Raw genomic sequence first — 16153 nt, 5'->3', positions numbered from 1 at the left:
ACTAACATCTGACAGGCATGACGTTGGTTACCCCTGGACTAAAGCAATTGTATCTATGTGTAATCAGAAGAAGCGCCCATTTTGTCTACTGAAATTTATTGTTAATTATGTGTGATAAGCCTTAGGCATTCCTCGTTAATATAGTGGTAAGTATCCCCGCCTGTCACGCGGGAGACCGGGGTTCGATTCCCCGACAGGGAGACCAATATTTTAGGGACGCGGGTGGCGCTGTGGGTTAAACCACAGAGCCTAGGACTTGCCGATCAGAAGGTCGGCGGTTCGAATTCCTGTGACAGAGTGAGCTCCCGTTGCTCGGTCCCTGCTCCTGCCAACCTAACAGTTCAAAAGCACGTCAAAGTGCAAGTAAATAAATAGGTGCTGCTCCGGCGGGAAGGTAAACGTTTCCATGTGCTGCTCTGGTTCACCAGAAGTGGCTTAGTCATGCTGGCCACATGACCTGGAAGCTGTACGCTGGCTCCCTCGGCCAATAAAGCGAGATGAGCACCGCAACCCCAGAGTCGGTCACGACTGGACCTAATGGTCAGGGATGCCTTTACCTTTTTAAGCCTTAGAAAGTGTGATCCTATGCATGCCTTCTCAGACGCAAGCCCTGATTAGCTCAATCGAACATACTACCAGGTCTGTTGCATAGGATTTATGCCTAAGTGTACTATATACTGGAAGTGGGCAGGAACTGATCGAGAACTTGGAAAATGTTAAATACTGAAACATCTGCTCAGCCTTTACATCAGAGTATTCAAATCTGAAATTATATATTAGGTTCTAAATCTGCTGCTGACAAATGCAGCTTCCCACGAAATATAAAACCACCAATATCAATTTGGCACCGAAGAGCAGGAAAGCTAAGAGCATGTAGCCCTGAATGGTGCCAGGACATGAGACCACAGGGAGTCCCAAGTAAGTTTCTCAAGTTTTCTAGAGCAAGATCATATGTATCATTAAAAAAAAAAAGTGTTGGGGAAAGCTATTCCTGCCAAACTTCTGGGTATCACACAGCTAGTAGTAGTAGTAGTAGTAGTAGTAGTAGTAGTAGTAGTAATAAATATATTTGCATCAAGAGTTGGCATCTCCAGCTAAAGACCAACTCCTGGCTCCATGTCAGTAGAAAATGTCTAGTGCGCCCAAATGCACACCAAGACACACAATTCCTGTGTGCATATATTCTGAGCTCATGTATAAAACAACTAGCAAACTTTTGATGGGATGGGTAAACCAAAAAAAAAAAGTACAAGTAACTTCCACTTTAAGGTAGATGTGTTGTACCATTCCCCAGGCAATTTAAGATCACAACAAAATATATTATTCACCATCATATTGCAATTGCTGTATTTAATTGAATAGACATGGGATGTTCTTGATTAGGTTTGTCACAAAGTCAAAACACAGCTGCTATTGGTTGTCTTTTTAAATATTTGTGGATCCATGGGCTGTGCCTATTGGTCCATGATAAGGCCTGCTTGTAACATGGCAAACAGCTCCTTAAACTGTGGTCCTTAAAGCAATTAGGAATTATAGGTGTGCTTTTGTTTTCGTTTTTACCCTTGCCCTCGCGGCTTTTTGCAGAACAGTATGGGAGGCATGCACACACATCTCTTTGGGGAGCTGTGTGTCTCCCACCTACTGCTTCTTTCTTTGGGGCTTCTCTGACTAATTTTAATACAGATTCCACATCTTTATATATACATAGGGGGTTCACTGTAGACACTGTAGAGAATGCAGACAACAAGGCAGCTCTATAAAGTTACAGAATACTGAAGCTCCATTAACACCAAAGCAGACAATCGCAAGAGTTGCTCCCAGGGAGTTAAAGTCCTTGGTAAGAAGGTCAACTGCCAATAGACTAGATCACCTGCTCCTTTAGCGAGAATGTGTCCAAACTTGTTTCAAGTAAAACGGTGTCAAACACAATGTGTTCTCAAACATTCAAATTGTTCATGGTCATTATAATTGGGTTAGCCACATAATGCGAACAAATGAACGTTAAGGCAGCACGAAGCTGTTCTATTCTGGGAGCAAGTCGGTGCACTTTTTAAACCACACACACTTTTCTCACACTGCCATGCATGCCTTTACCACGAGGTTAACATTACTGGTAAACATGAAGCCATATTAAGAGGTGCAACAACTGCAGATCCTTGAAGATGCCAAGTGTTGCAGTAACTTCTCTGCAGTTGGATCATATGAATAATGCCAAACTGACAGGAAGCCACCTCTCTTTTTCGCATATCTACTCCAAATCCACAGGATGTAAGAACTAAAAAGAAAGAGTGTTACAAACTACACAGAATGATGTAACGAAAACAGGAGCAGGAGGGAGAGGAAGGGAAGAAGAAGGAGGAAAAACTAAGGTTGGGGTATGCAGTGCAAGAAGCAATGAAAATATGTCAAGGTTGAGGAGGTCCCAGTGGGCACCCTCGGAAGTGCAGGCAGGTGAAGCAATAGAGAAGTAAAAGGGATTTGGTAGTTCATGCCTTACTTATTTCAAATCCAAAACAGCAGGATGGCATGTAAGCTCAAGATGGGGCACTGAATATCGGCCCACAAAAGTAGTATGCAAAACATGCCAGTGCAAAGTGTGGAGAAATTAGCCAACTCATTCAAAGGTCCCAGTAAATGGCCTCTCCCATGTTGGTATGAATATGAACATGTAGGACAAAGAGCCACCCACTGTGCATGGATAAAACAATATAGTTGTTTCTCTGTGTGACGCCGTGTTCTCAATTAATCCGACTGAATGTTATATATCCCAAACTTTAAAATGTAAACGAAAAGAAAAATCAACACATTTGTACTTTGTTAATGGAAGGTGAAACTTTAGGACATGGAAATAATACTGTGTGTACAACAGGGATGCTGAAGGAGGACTCAAGGGATCTCTCAGCAAAGGTGTGAATACGACAAAGACAATGGGGCAGTGCAGAGGTTAATAGACAGGGAGCAGACACTGTGGCAACATAAGGGAGGTACATAAAACAGGGGGTGGGGAGAGTACGGAACAGGAGAGGCAGTTCTCCTACTGTAATAATCTTAGGCACCTCTGGCATCTTAATATAGAAGCCTGGAATCAAAATTTCATTTGTATATATACCCACATGTGTGCATGTGTATATATATAGATATAGGTATATTCCTGCAAAGAAGTTAATGCGAGAGTCACAAGAACCAACGAAGAAACAAACTGTTGCTATAAAGTTCTCTCTCCTCTTTGAAACTGTGGGGGGTGGGGCTCATATATAGAAATACATATATATATATATGTATGCACACTTGGACGTGTATATACATATATTTACGTGTATATATATGGAGAGAAAGATAGACAAAGGTGTTATCTTCCTGTACTCTTGGCAAGGGGTTAGTCCTGAAGTTAGGAGGAGTGAAGGTAGGGCTGAGGTTGGAAGGAAAGGTAACGAAGAGGGCATACCGCTTTCGGCTTCTGCAAACGACAAGAAAAAAAATGCAAATCAAACACTTTGGTAAGAAATCAACTGACACCAAAACAAAGGCAAAAAAACCCTTTTATTTCAAGTCCTCCACAGGCTGCAACATGTTTTGCACTTCTTTTTTCAATGAAAAAAAGGTTTTTCTGCTGAGAATGAGGACAAAATGGAGAGACAGGGAGAAAGTTCAACGGAGGAGTAAACATGGGGTGTATGAGAGAAGGGTGTTGATTCTCTTTCCATTCTTACTTTCTTTTGCAAAAAAAGAGGGAAAGTGTTTTGGGGTGGGGGAGACACTGTCAAAGTTGTATTTGAGGAAGGAAACCGTGTTTTTAGTAGGGTACTGAAATATCTAGTTGCTTGGTTAACTTTTCCTCTGCAGGGCTCTTAGATTAGATGTTTCAGTTCTGCATTGGGTTGCAAATGATGGTGCCCTTGAGCCTCAAGGAAGACAAGAAGCAAACTGAACCCATCCACTTGGGAAGCTCGGCAGTGTGGGTCCAGCTGACCTAAACTGAAGAGTCACCTGGAAGCCCCCTTTTCAATCAAATACTAACACTCATCCCTAAATGTATACTCCTGCAATCAAGTTCCACTGAATTTAGCTTGTGAAGGTGACACACTCTGGTCCAGAAGCACAATACTAGTGACTGTGGTGGGATTGGGAGCAGGGGGAGAATCAATATGTATTCCACAAATAATGATTCTATTATTATTACTCGGCTGAGAGATGTTAGGGTATGCCAAGGCATTGGTCACCAGAGAGCTGGTTTAATGGTTCACACAACTGGCCATAAATTATTGTTGGCATTTCCTAGGCTACTAACTAGAATGGGAGAAGAAGCTTCGCCATGGGCTGGGAATGCCTGCTGTTGCAGCCACCTCCAATGTATGTTTTGGGAACTTTGGGGCAGGAGAAAGTGGGGGTACAGCCTGCTCTTTTCAGGCTGTGCCATCCTCAGTTCCATTCACCCAGACTCAGGATGCTCACCTATGCAAGAATTCCCTGCTAAAATTCTCACAATACTCCCTTAAAAACAAGCTTAAAAGGTCAACGACATGCCCGAACCCTTGGGTGTACCTTCAGGCAGCTCTTTGTACCCTAGCCTTAATTTCTAAGAGGATGCTCTTGATATATATATTTTTTGTCTTTTGTGATGAAAGATTTGTTCCAGTTTCCTTTGAAAATCATGAAAACCACTCTGGTTAACTCAAAAGAAGAGATTGCCCAGTGTGCTACTAAAGAAAGGATGTGGGAAATGTACATTTGATGCACATGTTAGTATATGGCAACAAAGGAAATTACTGTGAAAACTTAGAGCAGGAATTATTGAATGATGTGCAATGTAATGTATGACATCAATTGTTGAGAATGTGGTATTGGATATTGTAGCAGCTGGGGTGGTAGGGCAGAGGCATCGTCCTGTCACCAGCGTCACAGCAGCTTACCTGGACAGGACAGGACAGGAGCAGAGCTGTGCAGGTTCTCCAGCAGAAACATCAGACTGACTCTGCTGGTGCACCCGCACAGCACCAACTTCATCACCGCATTGTGCAGGAAAGATGCAGCAATGCCGTTACTGGGAGGGAAGCCACAGTCAGCTCGACTACTAATGAACAACTGTTCAAAATCAAGCATAGACTTTATGTTTGCAAATACATCGTGGGGCTTCTCAATGGCAATATTTATTTTGAAACTGGAACAACTTTCAAGTTTGTGGATTTTTGAAAATGGGATCCCTTTGAAATAAACAGAGATTAGTATTTGACAACATAAAACAAACATCTGGGATCACATACACCCTTTCTACATATCACTTGTCGGCAGAGTGTTACAGGAGATACGTAGGACCAAACGTGCATGTTTTTGCTCCAAACATTAGTATATCAAAGAGTGCTGAATCTGTGTTTTCGGAGAGTACTTAGGTCACCAAAAAGCAAAACTGATAAGACACCAAGTAGGAGATCAATAATTTTGGGGGGGGGGGGGGGTTGTCCCTTTAAAATGCCAAGGAAGTGTGACAAATTTTGGAACGTTCCTTTCCAATGAATGATTGGCTTAGGTTCACCCTGAACCTAGAAGAGGTTGGTGCACAGGTGAAATAACAAAGAGTGCAATAAATTTCCACTGTAAAACCTTATCAGAAAGCACAGTTTAGTTTAACTGGTAAGCTGTCTTTATCAGACCTAATCAGGGCTGTTTAGAAAACCGATCTCCCTTACTTTGCACCCATCGTTAGCTTTATGAATGTTTGAAAGGTCACCTCCCATTCACATTCATTTCCAACAAGTGCGGCAAACACATTCTCATAGTTTCAGTCCTGTACTTTCCTTTCTTCTGTGTTGCCCTCATCTTTATTTGTTTACATTGCTGTAAGCAATGTGGAAACCCATGATTTTGCCAATCCCAACACTACACCTGACATGCTTATACCACAATCTTTTGTATACAATATATTGTAGGTCAAGACAGGTGAGCTTTCCATAGCACCCCCCCTCCCAACTTAACTAGGAAATTATTCAAATTCCAAGGGGGATAACTTAGGTATTTTTTCCTGGGGCTTGGGGTGTGTGGAAATGCTGCAGTTGTCCATGTGGGGGCAGTTTTTGGTTGCCACCCTCTGATTTCACCCCTGCAACTCTTAAAACTGGCCCTGTGAAAGGTAGTGGAGCAACCTAACTCAATTATGTATTTATTCCATCATTCTATTTGTATGCCTCTTCTCCACATAAATGTGCCCACAGTGGCAACGGGGCAACTTTTAAGAGGTGTGTGCAGCCTTTGGCGACCAACACACCCATAAATAATCCTTGTCTGGTAAAGGCTTTGCTTAGGCTGTAAACAGCATTTGCCAGTCAGGAAAGCTGGCAATTCTTCTCCCATCTGGATATCAGTTCAAGCAAGGAAAGAATCAAGCGGTCGTAAAAGCTTGCCTCTCATTTGAGATGTTCTTCTCTGAGCCTGGCTTGGAAGAAACTCACTGGCATCTACAGTCCCCCACGGACAGTAGTATTGAAAAGCCTTATGGGCAAGTAAGGCAAGAGGACTGCGAAGGTGAAGATGGAAAAAATGAAGCTGAGCCAATGGAACAAGCGATCACTGGATAGCATTAAGAAACAAATGTTTGGCAAGGTCCCCCCTGGCCTCAGTAATCTGTTTAACTGTGTCGGAAGAGACACTTTCAAAGTGAATTATGCAATAGTTAGCATGGAGCTACATGCAATCTTTACAAGAAATTATTTTCACTGATAACTATACACATATCTATAGTAGCTGTGTATTTACAAGGACTAATCGGAACCATCTGTAGAATTAGTTCAAAGAAAAGAACCTTTTGCAATACTGATAAACACTGACAAACACCGCAAACCAAAACAAAAAACAAAGTTGATGCAATTATATGTACGATTGCATCGAGATTGGGGTTCTTTTTTGCAGCATTTTATGCAGGGGTAGAAAAATTGATCCCTCCAGATGTTGTGGATTACAGCATGGCCAATGGTGAGGGATGATGGGAACTGTAGATCAACAACATCAGAAGGGTGCTAAGTTGCTACCCTTGGTTCCTAAATATGCAGTGCATTTGGGGCGGGGAAAAAGAGAGAGCGAGAGAGAGCGCGTTTAGCAACAGAAATTAAAACACTGTTCCTTTCAACCATCCTCATGGGAGTCTCGGTCAGAAGAGAGATGGTGCAGCCATTTGGTTGGGTTATATGAGCTGGTGCAGCGATGCCACAATGAGTGAGATTTAGAATGTTTCCATAGGTATAAAGATCCATTCAAGGGAAGGAAGGAAGAAATATAAGCGGACCAAGTTATCAAAGGTGCCTTAGGAAAATGGTTTTGTCGGCAATGACTTACCTGCTTTCCCGTTGTTCCGACTTGTACTCTATGGCTATCATTAAGAGCTTTAGCTTCGCAAACACCAGCCTGCCAGAAGGAAGGAAGAAAACAGTCACCCTATCATGGGTAAAAATGAACACTTCTTCATTACAAACGTTACCAAGACACAATTTCAGCTGGAAATAAAAGGTGACAGCACTGTTGAGGCTAAACCTGTGTTGGGTAAGCAAAACAGCATTGTGCCAAACACTAAGCTGCCAGTGCATGTCTTATTTCCAAGGGAAGATTATTCCACATGGCTGATACAAGCACAATTTAGTTCAGGGGTAGCCAACTTGGTTCCTTTAGACGAAGCTGTACTTCAGCTCCTGCTAGCCCCAGTCAGTGGTGAGGGATGATGGAAGTTGCAGTCCAGCATCACCTGGAGAGTGCCATATTGGTTACTCTTGCTTTACATAGTGCATAAGCAAGAATCTATGTTGTTTCAAGCCCACTGATTTTATATATATGAGACCAACCATTTTCTATGCAGCCAGTTTTAGAAAACAATGTTTCAAAGTTAGGGGAACACAATGAAGGGGGTTTTCATAAATGAAAAAATCCCGGGTTTTTTACACCCTCTTCCGCAGCTTACTGTCCTAATGGCAGCTGCAATAGGGACCTTCTTGAAGGGAGGAACCAACAATAGCAAACATATTAATTATAATAAATGCTTTTCACCATGTAAGTACTATAGCAAGATTCACAAAAAGTTTTTTTAAAAAGACATTACTCTTTCCTATTTTTTAAAATGCTAACATTTTATTAATGACAGCAATATGAGCACACAGGACAAAGTGTTTCCATCTACCTAGAGATAAATAAATTATTATTCTGTTTTTTTTGGGGGGGGGATTGAATTTACCACTCACATAAAATAGATTTGAAACATTCTGTATACCTAGTTCACTAAAATATGAATGTATCATTCCCCACCCCAACACCTGCTATTATCATGGAACACAGAGATATAAACATGGACTGGTATTGGTATTTTGGAAACTTCAATGCATATAGAAAATAAAAGGTTACTAGAAAAAGAAAAGGCTTTCCACCTACAGTGCACAGATTAGGAAAACTGTGAAAAGGAAACAACACACAGGCCATTCCTGCCACCACAATAGCATTAAAACTGCACTTTAGCATGTGGTAGTAGAAGTTTCCATAAAAAACACCACACACCTTTCACTAATTTGTCACCAAAGGGGAAAATATCCAAAGTGAAGAAATGTCACGAACTGGCAGGACGTTAGAGAGGAGGAAGAGGATCCTGGCAAGGGGTGTAGCACACAAGCTGAGGACGGGGAAGCAGAAGTTGGTGTAGGAAGTACTCACAGAGTAACAGGCGATGGCAAGGGGATGGGGGTCAGGGCGAACCTGAGCAGCAGGACCCATCACCAGAGCCAGAGGGGCCCCTGGCTCCATGAACACGGCAGGCTGTGATGCATAGGAAGCAGCAGAAGGGACACTTTAGGAGGCTGAGGCAGGCAAGGGCCCACAGCCCAGCTCACTAGCTGGCCAGGTGGGGTTCATTAACTCTGGGAGGAGATGTGTGATTCCTGAAGCCTGAGTAGGCTCAGAACAGGTGAGGGTCATATGCCTCATCAAGCTCAGGTGCTACAATCAAAAAAGGGAAGCAAAACTGAAGTGCTGTTTTTTTGGGGGGGAGAGGGACTATGTTTGTGCAGGACTGACCTCCAGCTACCCTGACCCCTAGGTCAGCTAACCTTTGTGGTCCCTTCTAATCCTATGAACCTACAAAATATTAATTTACAGTACATGGATATTAGCTCAATTAAGTAAGCACCCCCCCACACACACTTTTTACACTTGGTGGTTAGAATTAAGGATAGGTGCTGGTGTATAAAGGGATCAATCCTTTCAGATGCCAGTGGGGGAAGGGAAGATACTGGAACTAGGGAGTGAATTTTCAATCAACCAGTTAGAACAGAGGTGGTGGACTGAATTTGGGCCTTGAAACAATTTTTCAAATTGTACTATCAAAATTTTAATCAATGATTCCTTTCACTCACTTTTAATAATTCCTGAGTCGTGCCACCCCAAATGGTCAATTGGTACCAGTTGTGTTGAGTAAGTGTGTTGCTGTTTTTTGACACGATCTATACATCAGTAGTTTGAAAATAGAATGATGTCCCACAGAATGATGGCACATCTCAAAGGAGAGAGTTCTCAGACAATGGAACTGCATGATCTGGGGTATTATAATACATATTTTGTGGTGCAGGGTCAAATAAACCATTTAGGCTATTCACACAGCTTTTTGTTGAACCGGGAACCAACTTCAGTATCATTTATTCATTTTTTAAGACAATGATGACTTCATGGTTAACACCTATATTCCAACTACTGAGGTACAGATCACAGATCTTGTAAAATAAAAGAAGAAGAAGAAGAAGAAGAAGAAGAAGAAGAAGAAGAAGAAGAAGAAGAAGAATCACATTCAACCTCATTAAGCACACTTGGAACCCATTTTGGTCCTGGCTCATGTACTCTAAGGAAAGGAAAATAATGTTTCCAAGTTGTAAGAAATAAAAAAAAATTCACATTGCAATGTTAAACATCTCTTTTTAATTTTGTGTTTAATATCAACATGAAACTGTCTGGAGATTTGGTGAGAAGTGTTATCGGTAAGCTCTGTTCTGTTACTCCTTTTCTCCCGTTTCGCCTTTTCAATGGAGCCAGATGAGGCAAAGGAAGCGCTCAACAGATGCCTTATATCAGTGAAAAGACTAGATATGGGTGAATGAATTAAAACTCAAGCTAGACATGATGGAGATGTTCGTTGTGGGAGGCCCAGTTGGTATGGGATTTGGCAGTTCCCCTTATCGGGACATTACACCTCCCCCCCCCCCAAAAAAAAAAACCACAGGCAGAACATGTGGTCTGGGTATGCTGCAAGTCCCAGCACTTATCTTGGGTTCGCAGGTAGTAACAGTAGCCAACAAGTGCCTTTTCCCAGTGTAAATTGGTTTTTCAATAATGACAACCCATACAGGAAGTTAGTAAGAGTAACTTCGAAGCTCATGAACTTTAATGCACTCTACATTCTACTATGAGAAAATTGAATTGGTTCAAAATAGCCAGGGGTTAGTAACAGGTCTTTTTCTTGCCAACTCCACCTCCACCCAGTACAATTTTTAAAGTGCTGGTATTAGGAATGGGTGATTGCTTTCTACTAATCGTAAAAGATCTCAGAGTTTTCATGGTGTTCTGTTTGAACATTCAAATAATTACTGTGAAGTGGCTACCACTGCTATCTCCTCCTCCTCTGCTTGCCTTAAGATAAAATATGAACCTTACAAGGGAGGTGGTGGAGGCAACAGCAGTGGAGGCGGGCTTTCCCAAAGGCACGTGGAACACAATATTTTCCCACCACAGACTCAGATTTGACTGCAAATCCCAGGATTACTAGTGGGGAAATCTAGTCCGTGTGTCATTTATTGTAGGAACAGGTGCACGTATAGACATATGTGACCCCAGTGGGAATAATGTCTATGGCAGAACCCAGTCACACCTCTCATTTCTTCTCTCTCTCTCTCTCTGCATTGTGAAAGGGTTAGGAGGAAGCACTGGCAGAGGCAACAGTAGCAGGTAAAACCCTCATTGGTTCTGCTTCCTCCATTGCTAATGCTAACTAAAAGTCAGTGTGACTACCCAAGAGACTGCTGAACCCTTCTGCATGCATGCATGTGCGTGCGCACACGCACACTCACACACACGCACACGCAGTAAAACTCTCTGGACACCCTCTGCCAATGCCAAAATGCTAATATGATTTGATTGGCAGGGGAAAGGAGCAGGTTCCTTCCAATTCTATGATCCCATGAGTTTGGCTTTCTACATTAATTTTTGCTCCTACTCAGAGCCAATTTGCATGGTGGAAAACTGGCTGTGGCCATGCAACATTTTCATGGGTTATGAAAAAATCTAGTTGTGCAATACTGCAACTCTATATCTGTAGGTAAACAGGCATTCATTCAGCTGAGCCCCGGTTGATTTCACCTCAAACAGATTGCAGGTAGGCAGCATGTGTGGCCCCGTGAAGCAGGCCTTTATTAGGGACCTAAATAATTGGAAATCACTGAAGCCCCAGGATGGTTCTGTGAAGAAGAACTGATAAGCAAAAGACTTGCAGCAAGTAGCAAATCATTTATCTGTATCGTTTTGCCTTGTTAGTAGCCAGCCGAATGACCTCTCTGACTCTGTGTGGCAGCAACCTTTTATCAGATGCGCCAAACCATCAACAAAAACTCTGAAGTGATTCCGGCTCCCATTCCTAACCACCACTCAGAACAGGAAACCGAAAGGGGTAAAATAATAATCAGACCTCCTTCTATTCACTGCCCTCTCAATTCCAAGAAGATACCATAGATATCCCACTTGACTACGTAAATGAAATATAATTAAGCTTTATAAATTGGAAGTAATTAATTTCAGCATGAGGTTGATGGAGAAGAACAAGGCTTGAACAACAGGGACAATGTGATGGTCCTCAGTCTAAGACAGCTCCGAATAGGCACACTTTTTATTCCTTTATCTTGAGCTTCCTGAAGGCATTTACTATCCAGCCCCCTAGGAAAAAATATCTGCTTTATCCCAAGTGATCAATGTTACATGATGCAACAGTGCCCTCAGAAATGCTGCTTTTCGATGGCCAGGAAGAACCAGCTGCACAAGATCTACCAGTAGTATGTGTTACCAGTAGTATGTGTTAAAAGGATCTAGGGGTCTTAATTGACCATAAGCTTAGCATGAGTCAACAGTGTGATGCAGAGTAAAAAAAAAAAAAGCTAATGTTATTCTAGGCTGCATAACAGAAGTATAGCGTCCCGATCAAGGGAAGTAATAGTACTAATTTCTCTGTTCTCTCTTGGTCAGAGCACACCTGGAATACTGTGTCCAGTTCTGGGCACCACAATACTGGTGGATACTGAAAAAGCTGGAATGTGTGCAGAGAAGGGCAACCAAGATTATCAAGGGTCTGGAAATCAAGCCATATGAGGAATGGTTGAGGGAGTTGCGTGTGTTTAGCCTGCAAAAGAGGAGACGTGAGCTGGGCGATATCAGCTTTTCAACATTGTGATGTATTACCAGCCAAACATTGTGATATAGGAATACACTGTGATGCTGGAAAGTAGAGGGAGGAACAAGCTGCTTCAGTCCATGTCCCTAAATAAAGTTACAAAGCGAAGAGAAAAACTACAGTATTTTAATCACTTTCATATTTGGCCAGCTCAAACCTCTGAACTTCCCCCCACTTCTTTTTCACTTGGAGTTGCTCTGAATTGCAATTTACATGTTGGCCCTGATCTTTTCTTTGCTCATCTTTTTTTTAAGGTTGAGACCTGTGAAAAGCCTTCTGAGAACTGTGCTAGCTTAATCAGAACCCTTCCTTTCGAATTCCTCAGACTTTTTGCCTAAGAAACACACACACACATTTTGCTTTGCATTTCTCTTCAGGCAACATTTTGGGTGGCAATTTAAGAACCGGATTATCAATCCCTATAAAAGAGCAATATCCATTACAAACTGTTTTAAAGCACAAAGGGCTATTTAAAGTGCTCCATCTCTGTATATTATACAAAACAGCTGATTATAGGTGTGCTGCCATGTGACTAAACAATAGGTACAAGCAATTTATGTTTGTTTTCAAGAACCAAGTACAAGCACATTTTAATGTATTCTATGTTATCATGAAACAAAACACAAATTCCTTGCTGCAATGAAAATATTCATGCTCCAAGCTTGGTGATATACAACACCACATCCTAATTGCCGCTGAGCTTTAATTAACCCGAAGTGAGGAATCATGTTATCATTAAAATGTTGGTTAAGTTTGAGTTACTGCCTCTCTTTAATTTAAATCAGAAAATAGATAATTAAGTTTCCAGATAATCAAATACTTCAGAAGCATGCCAGTGTTTTGGGGGTGCTCCTAAAATTCATTAAAGGCCTCTTTCTTTATCGATTATTCTACCTCAGCACTTGGTACAAATGATAGCTGTAGACTGAACACAAGCATAGCGTAGGCATGTTTTCAAGAACCACATGGAAACACAGCTGCCTTGACAATGAAAAATGCTTTGAGCTTTTGCTCCCAGTGGGTTTGCTTCACATGAACCATGCCCACTGGGGCATGATTAGCTGCACTGCAAAATGTTGCAAGAATCGTTTGAGATTTTATGTTTAGCAGGTGACATTTTCGGTTCAGGTTCATATGAAGCCATGGGGACTGCTCACCACGTTAATAAGCCAAGTACCAAGCACCAAGCATCAAACTACTGCAAGCCCTGCTAATAGTGAGCACATAAACTCACAAATCAGTTTTATACACTGGCAGGGGTGATTAGAAAAAGGATGAGTAGAAAAGCATCTTATGTATTTCTATACCTCACATCTTCATGCCCCTTCATAAGGATGCAAGAATCAGGCCTCTGAAATGATGCTACATGGAAATGAAGTTAACATGCAACTCAAAGAGTCCAAAATCCCCCCCTTAAAAAAAGAGTAAAATTGTAATCCTCATATAATTGCTGAGATTCACTTGATTATGTGATGAGAATTTAAATATATGGTATAATTTAAGGTTACCAGACATCCCTGTTTCCCAGGGACAGTTCCCGGATTTACAAATCAGTCCCCATACAAAAACCATTGAAGTTGAAAAGTGTCCCGGGATTCATTGAAAAAAATCTGGTAACCTTATTATGTATAGATTTTTATGTGATAATCTGTATCTCATAGTGAAATAGTTACTAATACAGGAATTAAACACCTCTTTTTTAATATAAAAAATATATATGGCCAAATCATCAGAAATGGAAATGTATTTGAAACATCTTACTAATTTTGAAAAAACAAAAACAAAAACACAGAGCAGTTTTATGTGGAAATAAAAATGTTTTATCCAAAGTTCGTCACAGTCTGTGTAGGTTGAAGGCTAAATGGAATGAAGACTTGCAGTGTGAAATAGATGGTGCTTTATTTTCATTGCAAGTAAGAACATGATTTGAGCTACATATTCAAACTATGTTAGCACTAGCATAGCTAAAATCAGCATGCTACGATCAAACTGCTCAAGCCTGGAAACTATCTGTGGCCCTGCTATTACTACAGCCAGACAGAGGCAACCCTGACTGCTTATGATCAATAAATAGCATGCAGGAGGAGAATGGAAAACAGTTGTCCAATAGTTGTCCAACTAAGGATTATTCAGCCAGCCACTATTGTGGACATGAGCCATTATTGATTTGCTGTTCAATTCGCTGTTTCCTTGGGTTCTAGCCTCAATTTATCTCCATGAAAATCTGATCGCTCAAAATAGGCACCTCTACCTATTTACCTTACTAGGACAGCAGGTTCCTTCCTGGCAACTTATTTTAGGCGACACCTTTCAGTCTGGGCACTTCCTTCCGGCTCCCACCACACACATATGGCCTGATGCCCTCACATCTGCCTCTATGGTAACCTGATTATGACACAGCTTTGACATTATGGCACATCACACACAATGTTTGCCCCCCTGGATCTGAATATCAGTTGGTCATTTGGCCACCAGACCTACTGTCCCATTGGGATCAAAGCATAAGTTGGGTGTCTCCAAAAAACAAACAAATCATCATCTTTGAAATCTCCAATGACGTTTCAGATTTGTCCAGTACTTAATATGATTGTGGTGTTGGCTTTGTTTGGTTATGCACTGTTATATTTCTTAATGGTTTAAACTTTACTACATTTAAGAAAAAGAAAAGCAAAAAACTGATTTACTGAATTTCATTAAAAACACAAAAATAGTTTTGACCAAAGTCTTTCAGTATATATCTTGATAGTATTTGTATGTATATTATTAATCAATAAAGTTTATATTCAATAAGTTTATTGTACTAGCTAGAGGCCATTTCTTGTATCTTAATATGAATCAAGAGGTCATAGATCAGTTAAGAACAGTCACAGAAAAAGTCTTTGGTTGAAATGTATTTGGTGCTTTTAATGAAGTTCAGTTCTAATCATATTAAGCTGATTTACTGTATTGGACAATCCTGAAATTTTTCACTGCACATATTATATGATGGAGATGACAGATGCAGTTTGTCACTTTTATTGAAGGCATTGTGAATGATGTATAGTAATAAACTCTCTGGCATGCAAGACAACTATTGACATAATTGTTATAAACAATTCTCTCCCCCCCCCCCCCCCGGCCATCATAACCCTTCGTTTTTACCATGTGTACAGCTCAGTCACCTGGTTGTAGCTACTCAACAGTTGTCTGCAAGTTCTTGGAAGTCTGTAAGTGCCCAGCCACAATCAGAACCAACTTCCACTCACGGAAGAGACATTTATACCTAGATAGCTGCATGTTTAAAATTAAACCCAAGGCTGATGTTCTGCTTGCAGAAGACCTTGTACAATATCTTATGCAAGCATGAAATCCACTGTAGAATTTGTCTACTAGAGCATCCAGGTGTTTGCACAAAAGCTTATGTAGCTATTTTCATTCTGTAGATGATTATTTTGGTCCAGTTCTATTATAGGTATGGAAATATATGCAATGCAAAGCCTAGAATATGTCAGTATCCTAAATATGTCTCAGTCAACATAGCTCTCTTCTTTGTGAAATGTAAAAAGGTAAAGGTAAAGGTACCCCTGCCCGTATGGGCCAGTCTTGACAGACTCTAGGGTTGTGCGCCCATCTCACTCAAGAGGCCGGGGGCCAGCGCTGTCTGGAGACACTTCCGGGTCACGTGGCCAGCGTGACATTGCTGCTCTGGCGAGCCAGAGCCGCACA

The 16153-nt window shown here is 41.4% G+C and overlaps 1 protein-coding gene across 14 annotated transcripts in view; it reads right to left on the bottom strand.

The window, feature by feature from the left end:
- The window catches only part of KCNMA1 (potassium calcium-activated channel subfamily M alpha 1), a 546631-nt gene that overhangs the window by 139937 nt on the left and 390541 nt on the right, over positions 1–16153 (bottom strand). For 8 of the 14 annotated variants that reach the window (XM_083440310.1, XM_083440306.1, XM_083440312.1 and 5 more), the window contains exons 16-17: positions 7324–7392; positions 3446–3457 (exon numbers count right to left, since the gene is read on the bottom strand). In XM_083440310.1, coding sequence (XP_083296436.1) covers positions 3446–3457; positions 7324–7392 — 81 coding nt within the window. The remainder of the gene's footprint in view (positions 1–3445; positions 3458–7323; positions 7393–16153) is intronic. The other 6 variants (XM_083440313.1, XM_083440316.1, XM_083440317.1 and 3 more) reach the window with 1 other exon arrangement.

The sequence above is a fragment of the Podarcis tiliguerta genome (assembly GCF_965153285.1).
Source record: "Podarcis tiliguerta genome assembly, chromosome: 5".
NCBI classification, from domain to species: Eukaryota; Metazoa; Chordata; class Lepidosauria; order Squamata; family Lacertidae; genus Podarcis; species Podarcis tiliguerta.
This window is presented reverse-complemented; position numbering and strand designations above follow the sequence as displayed.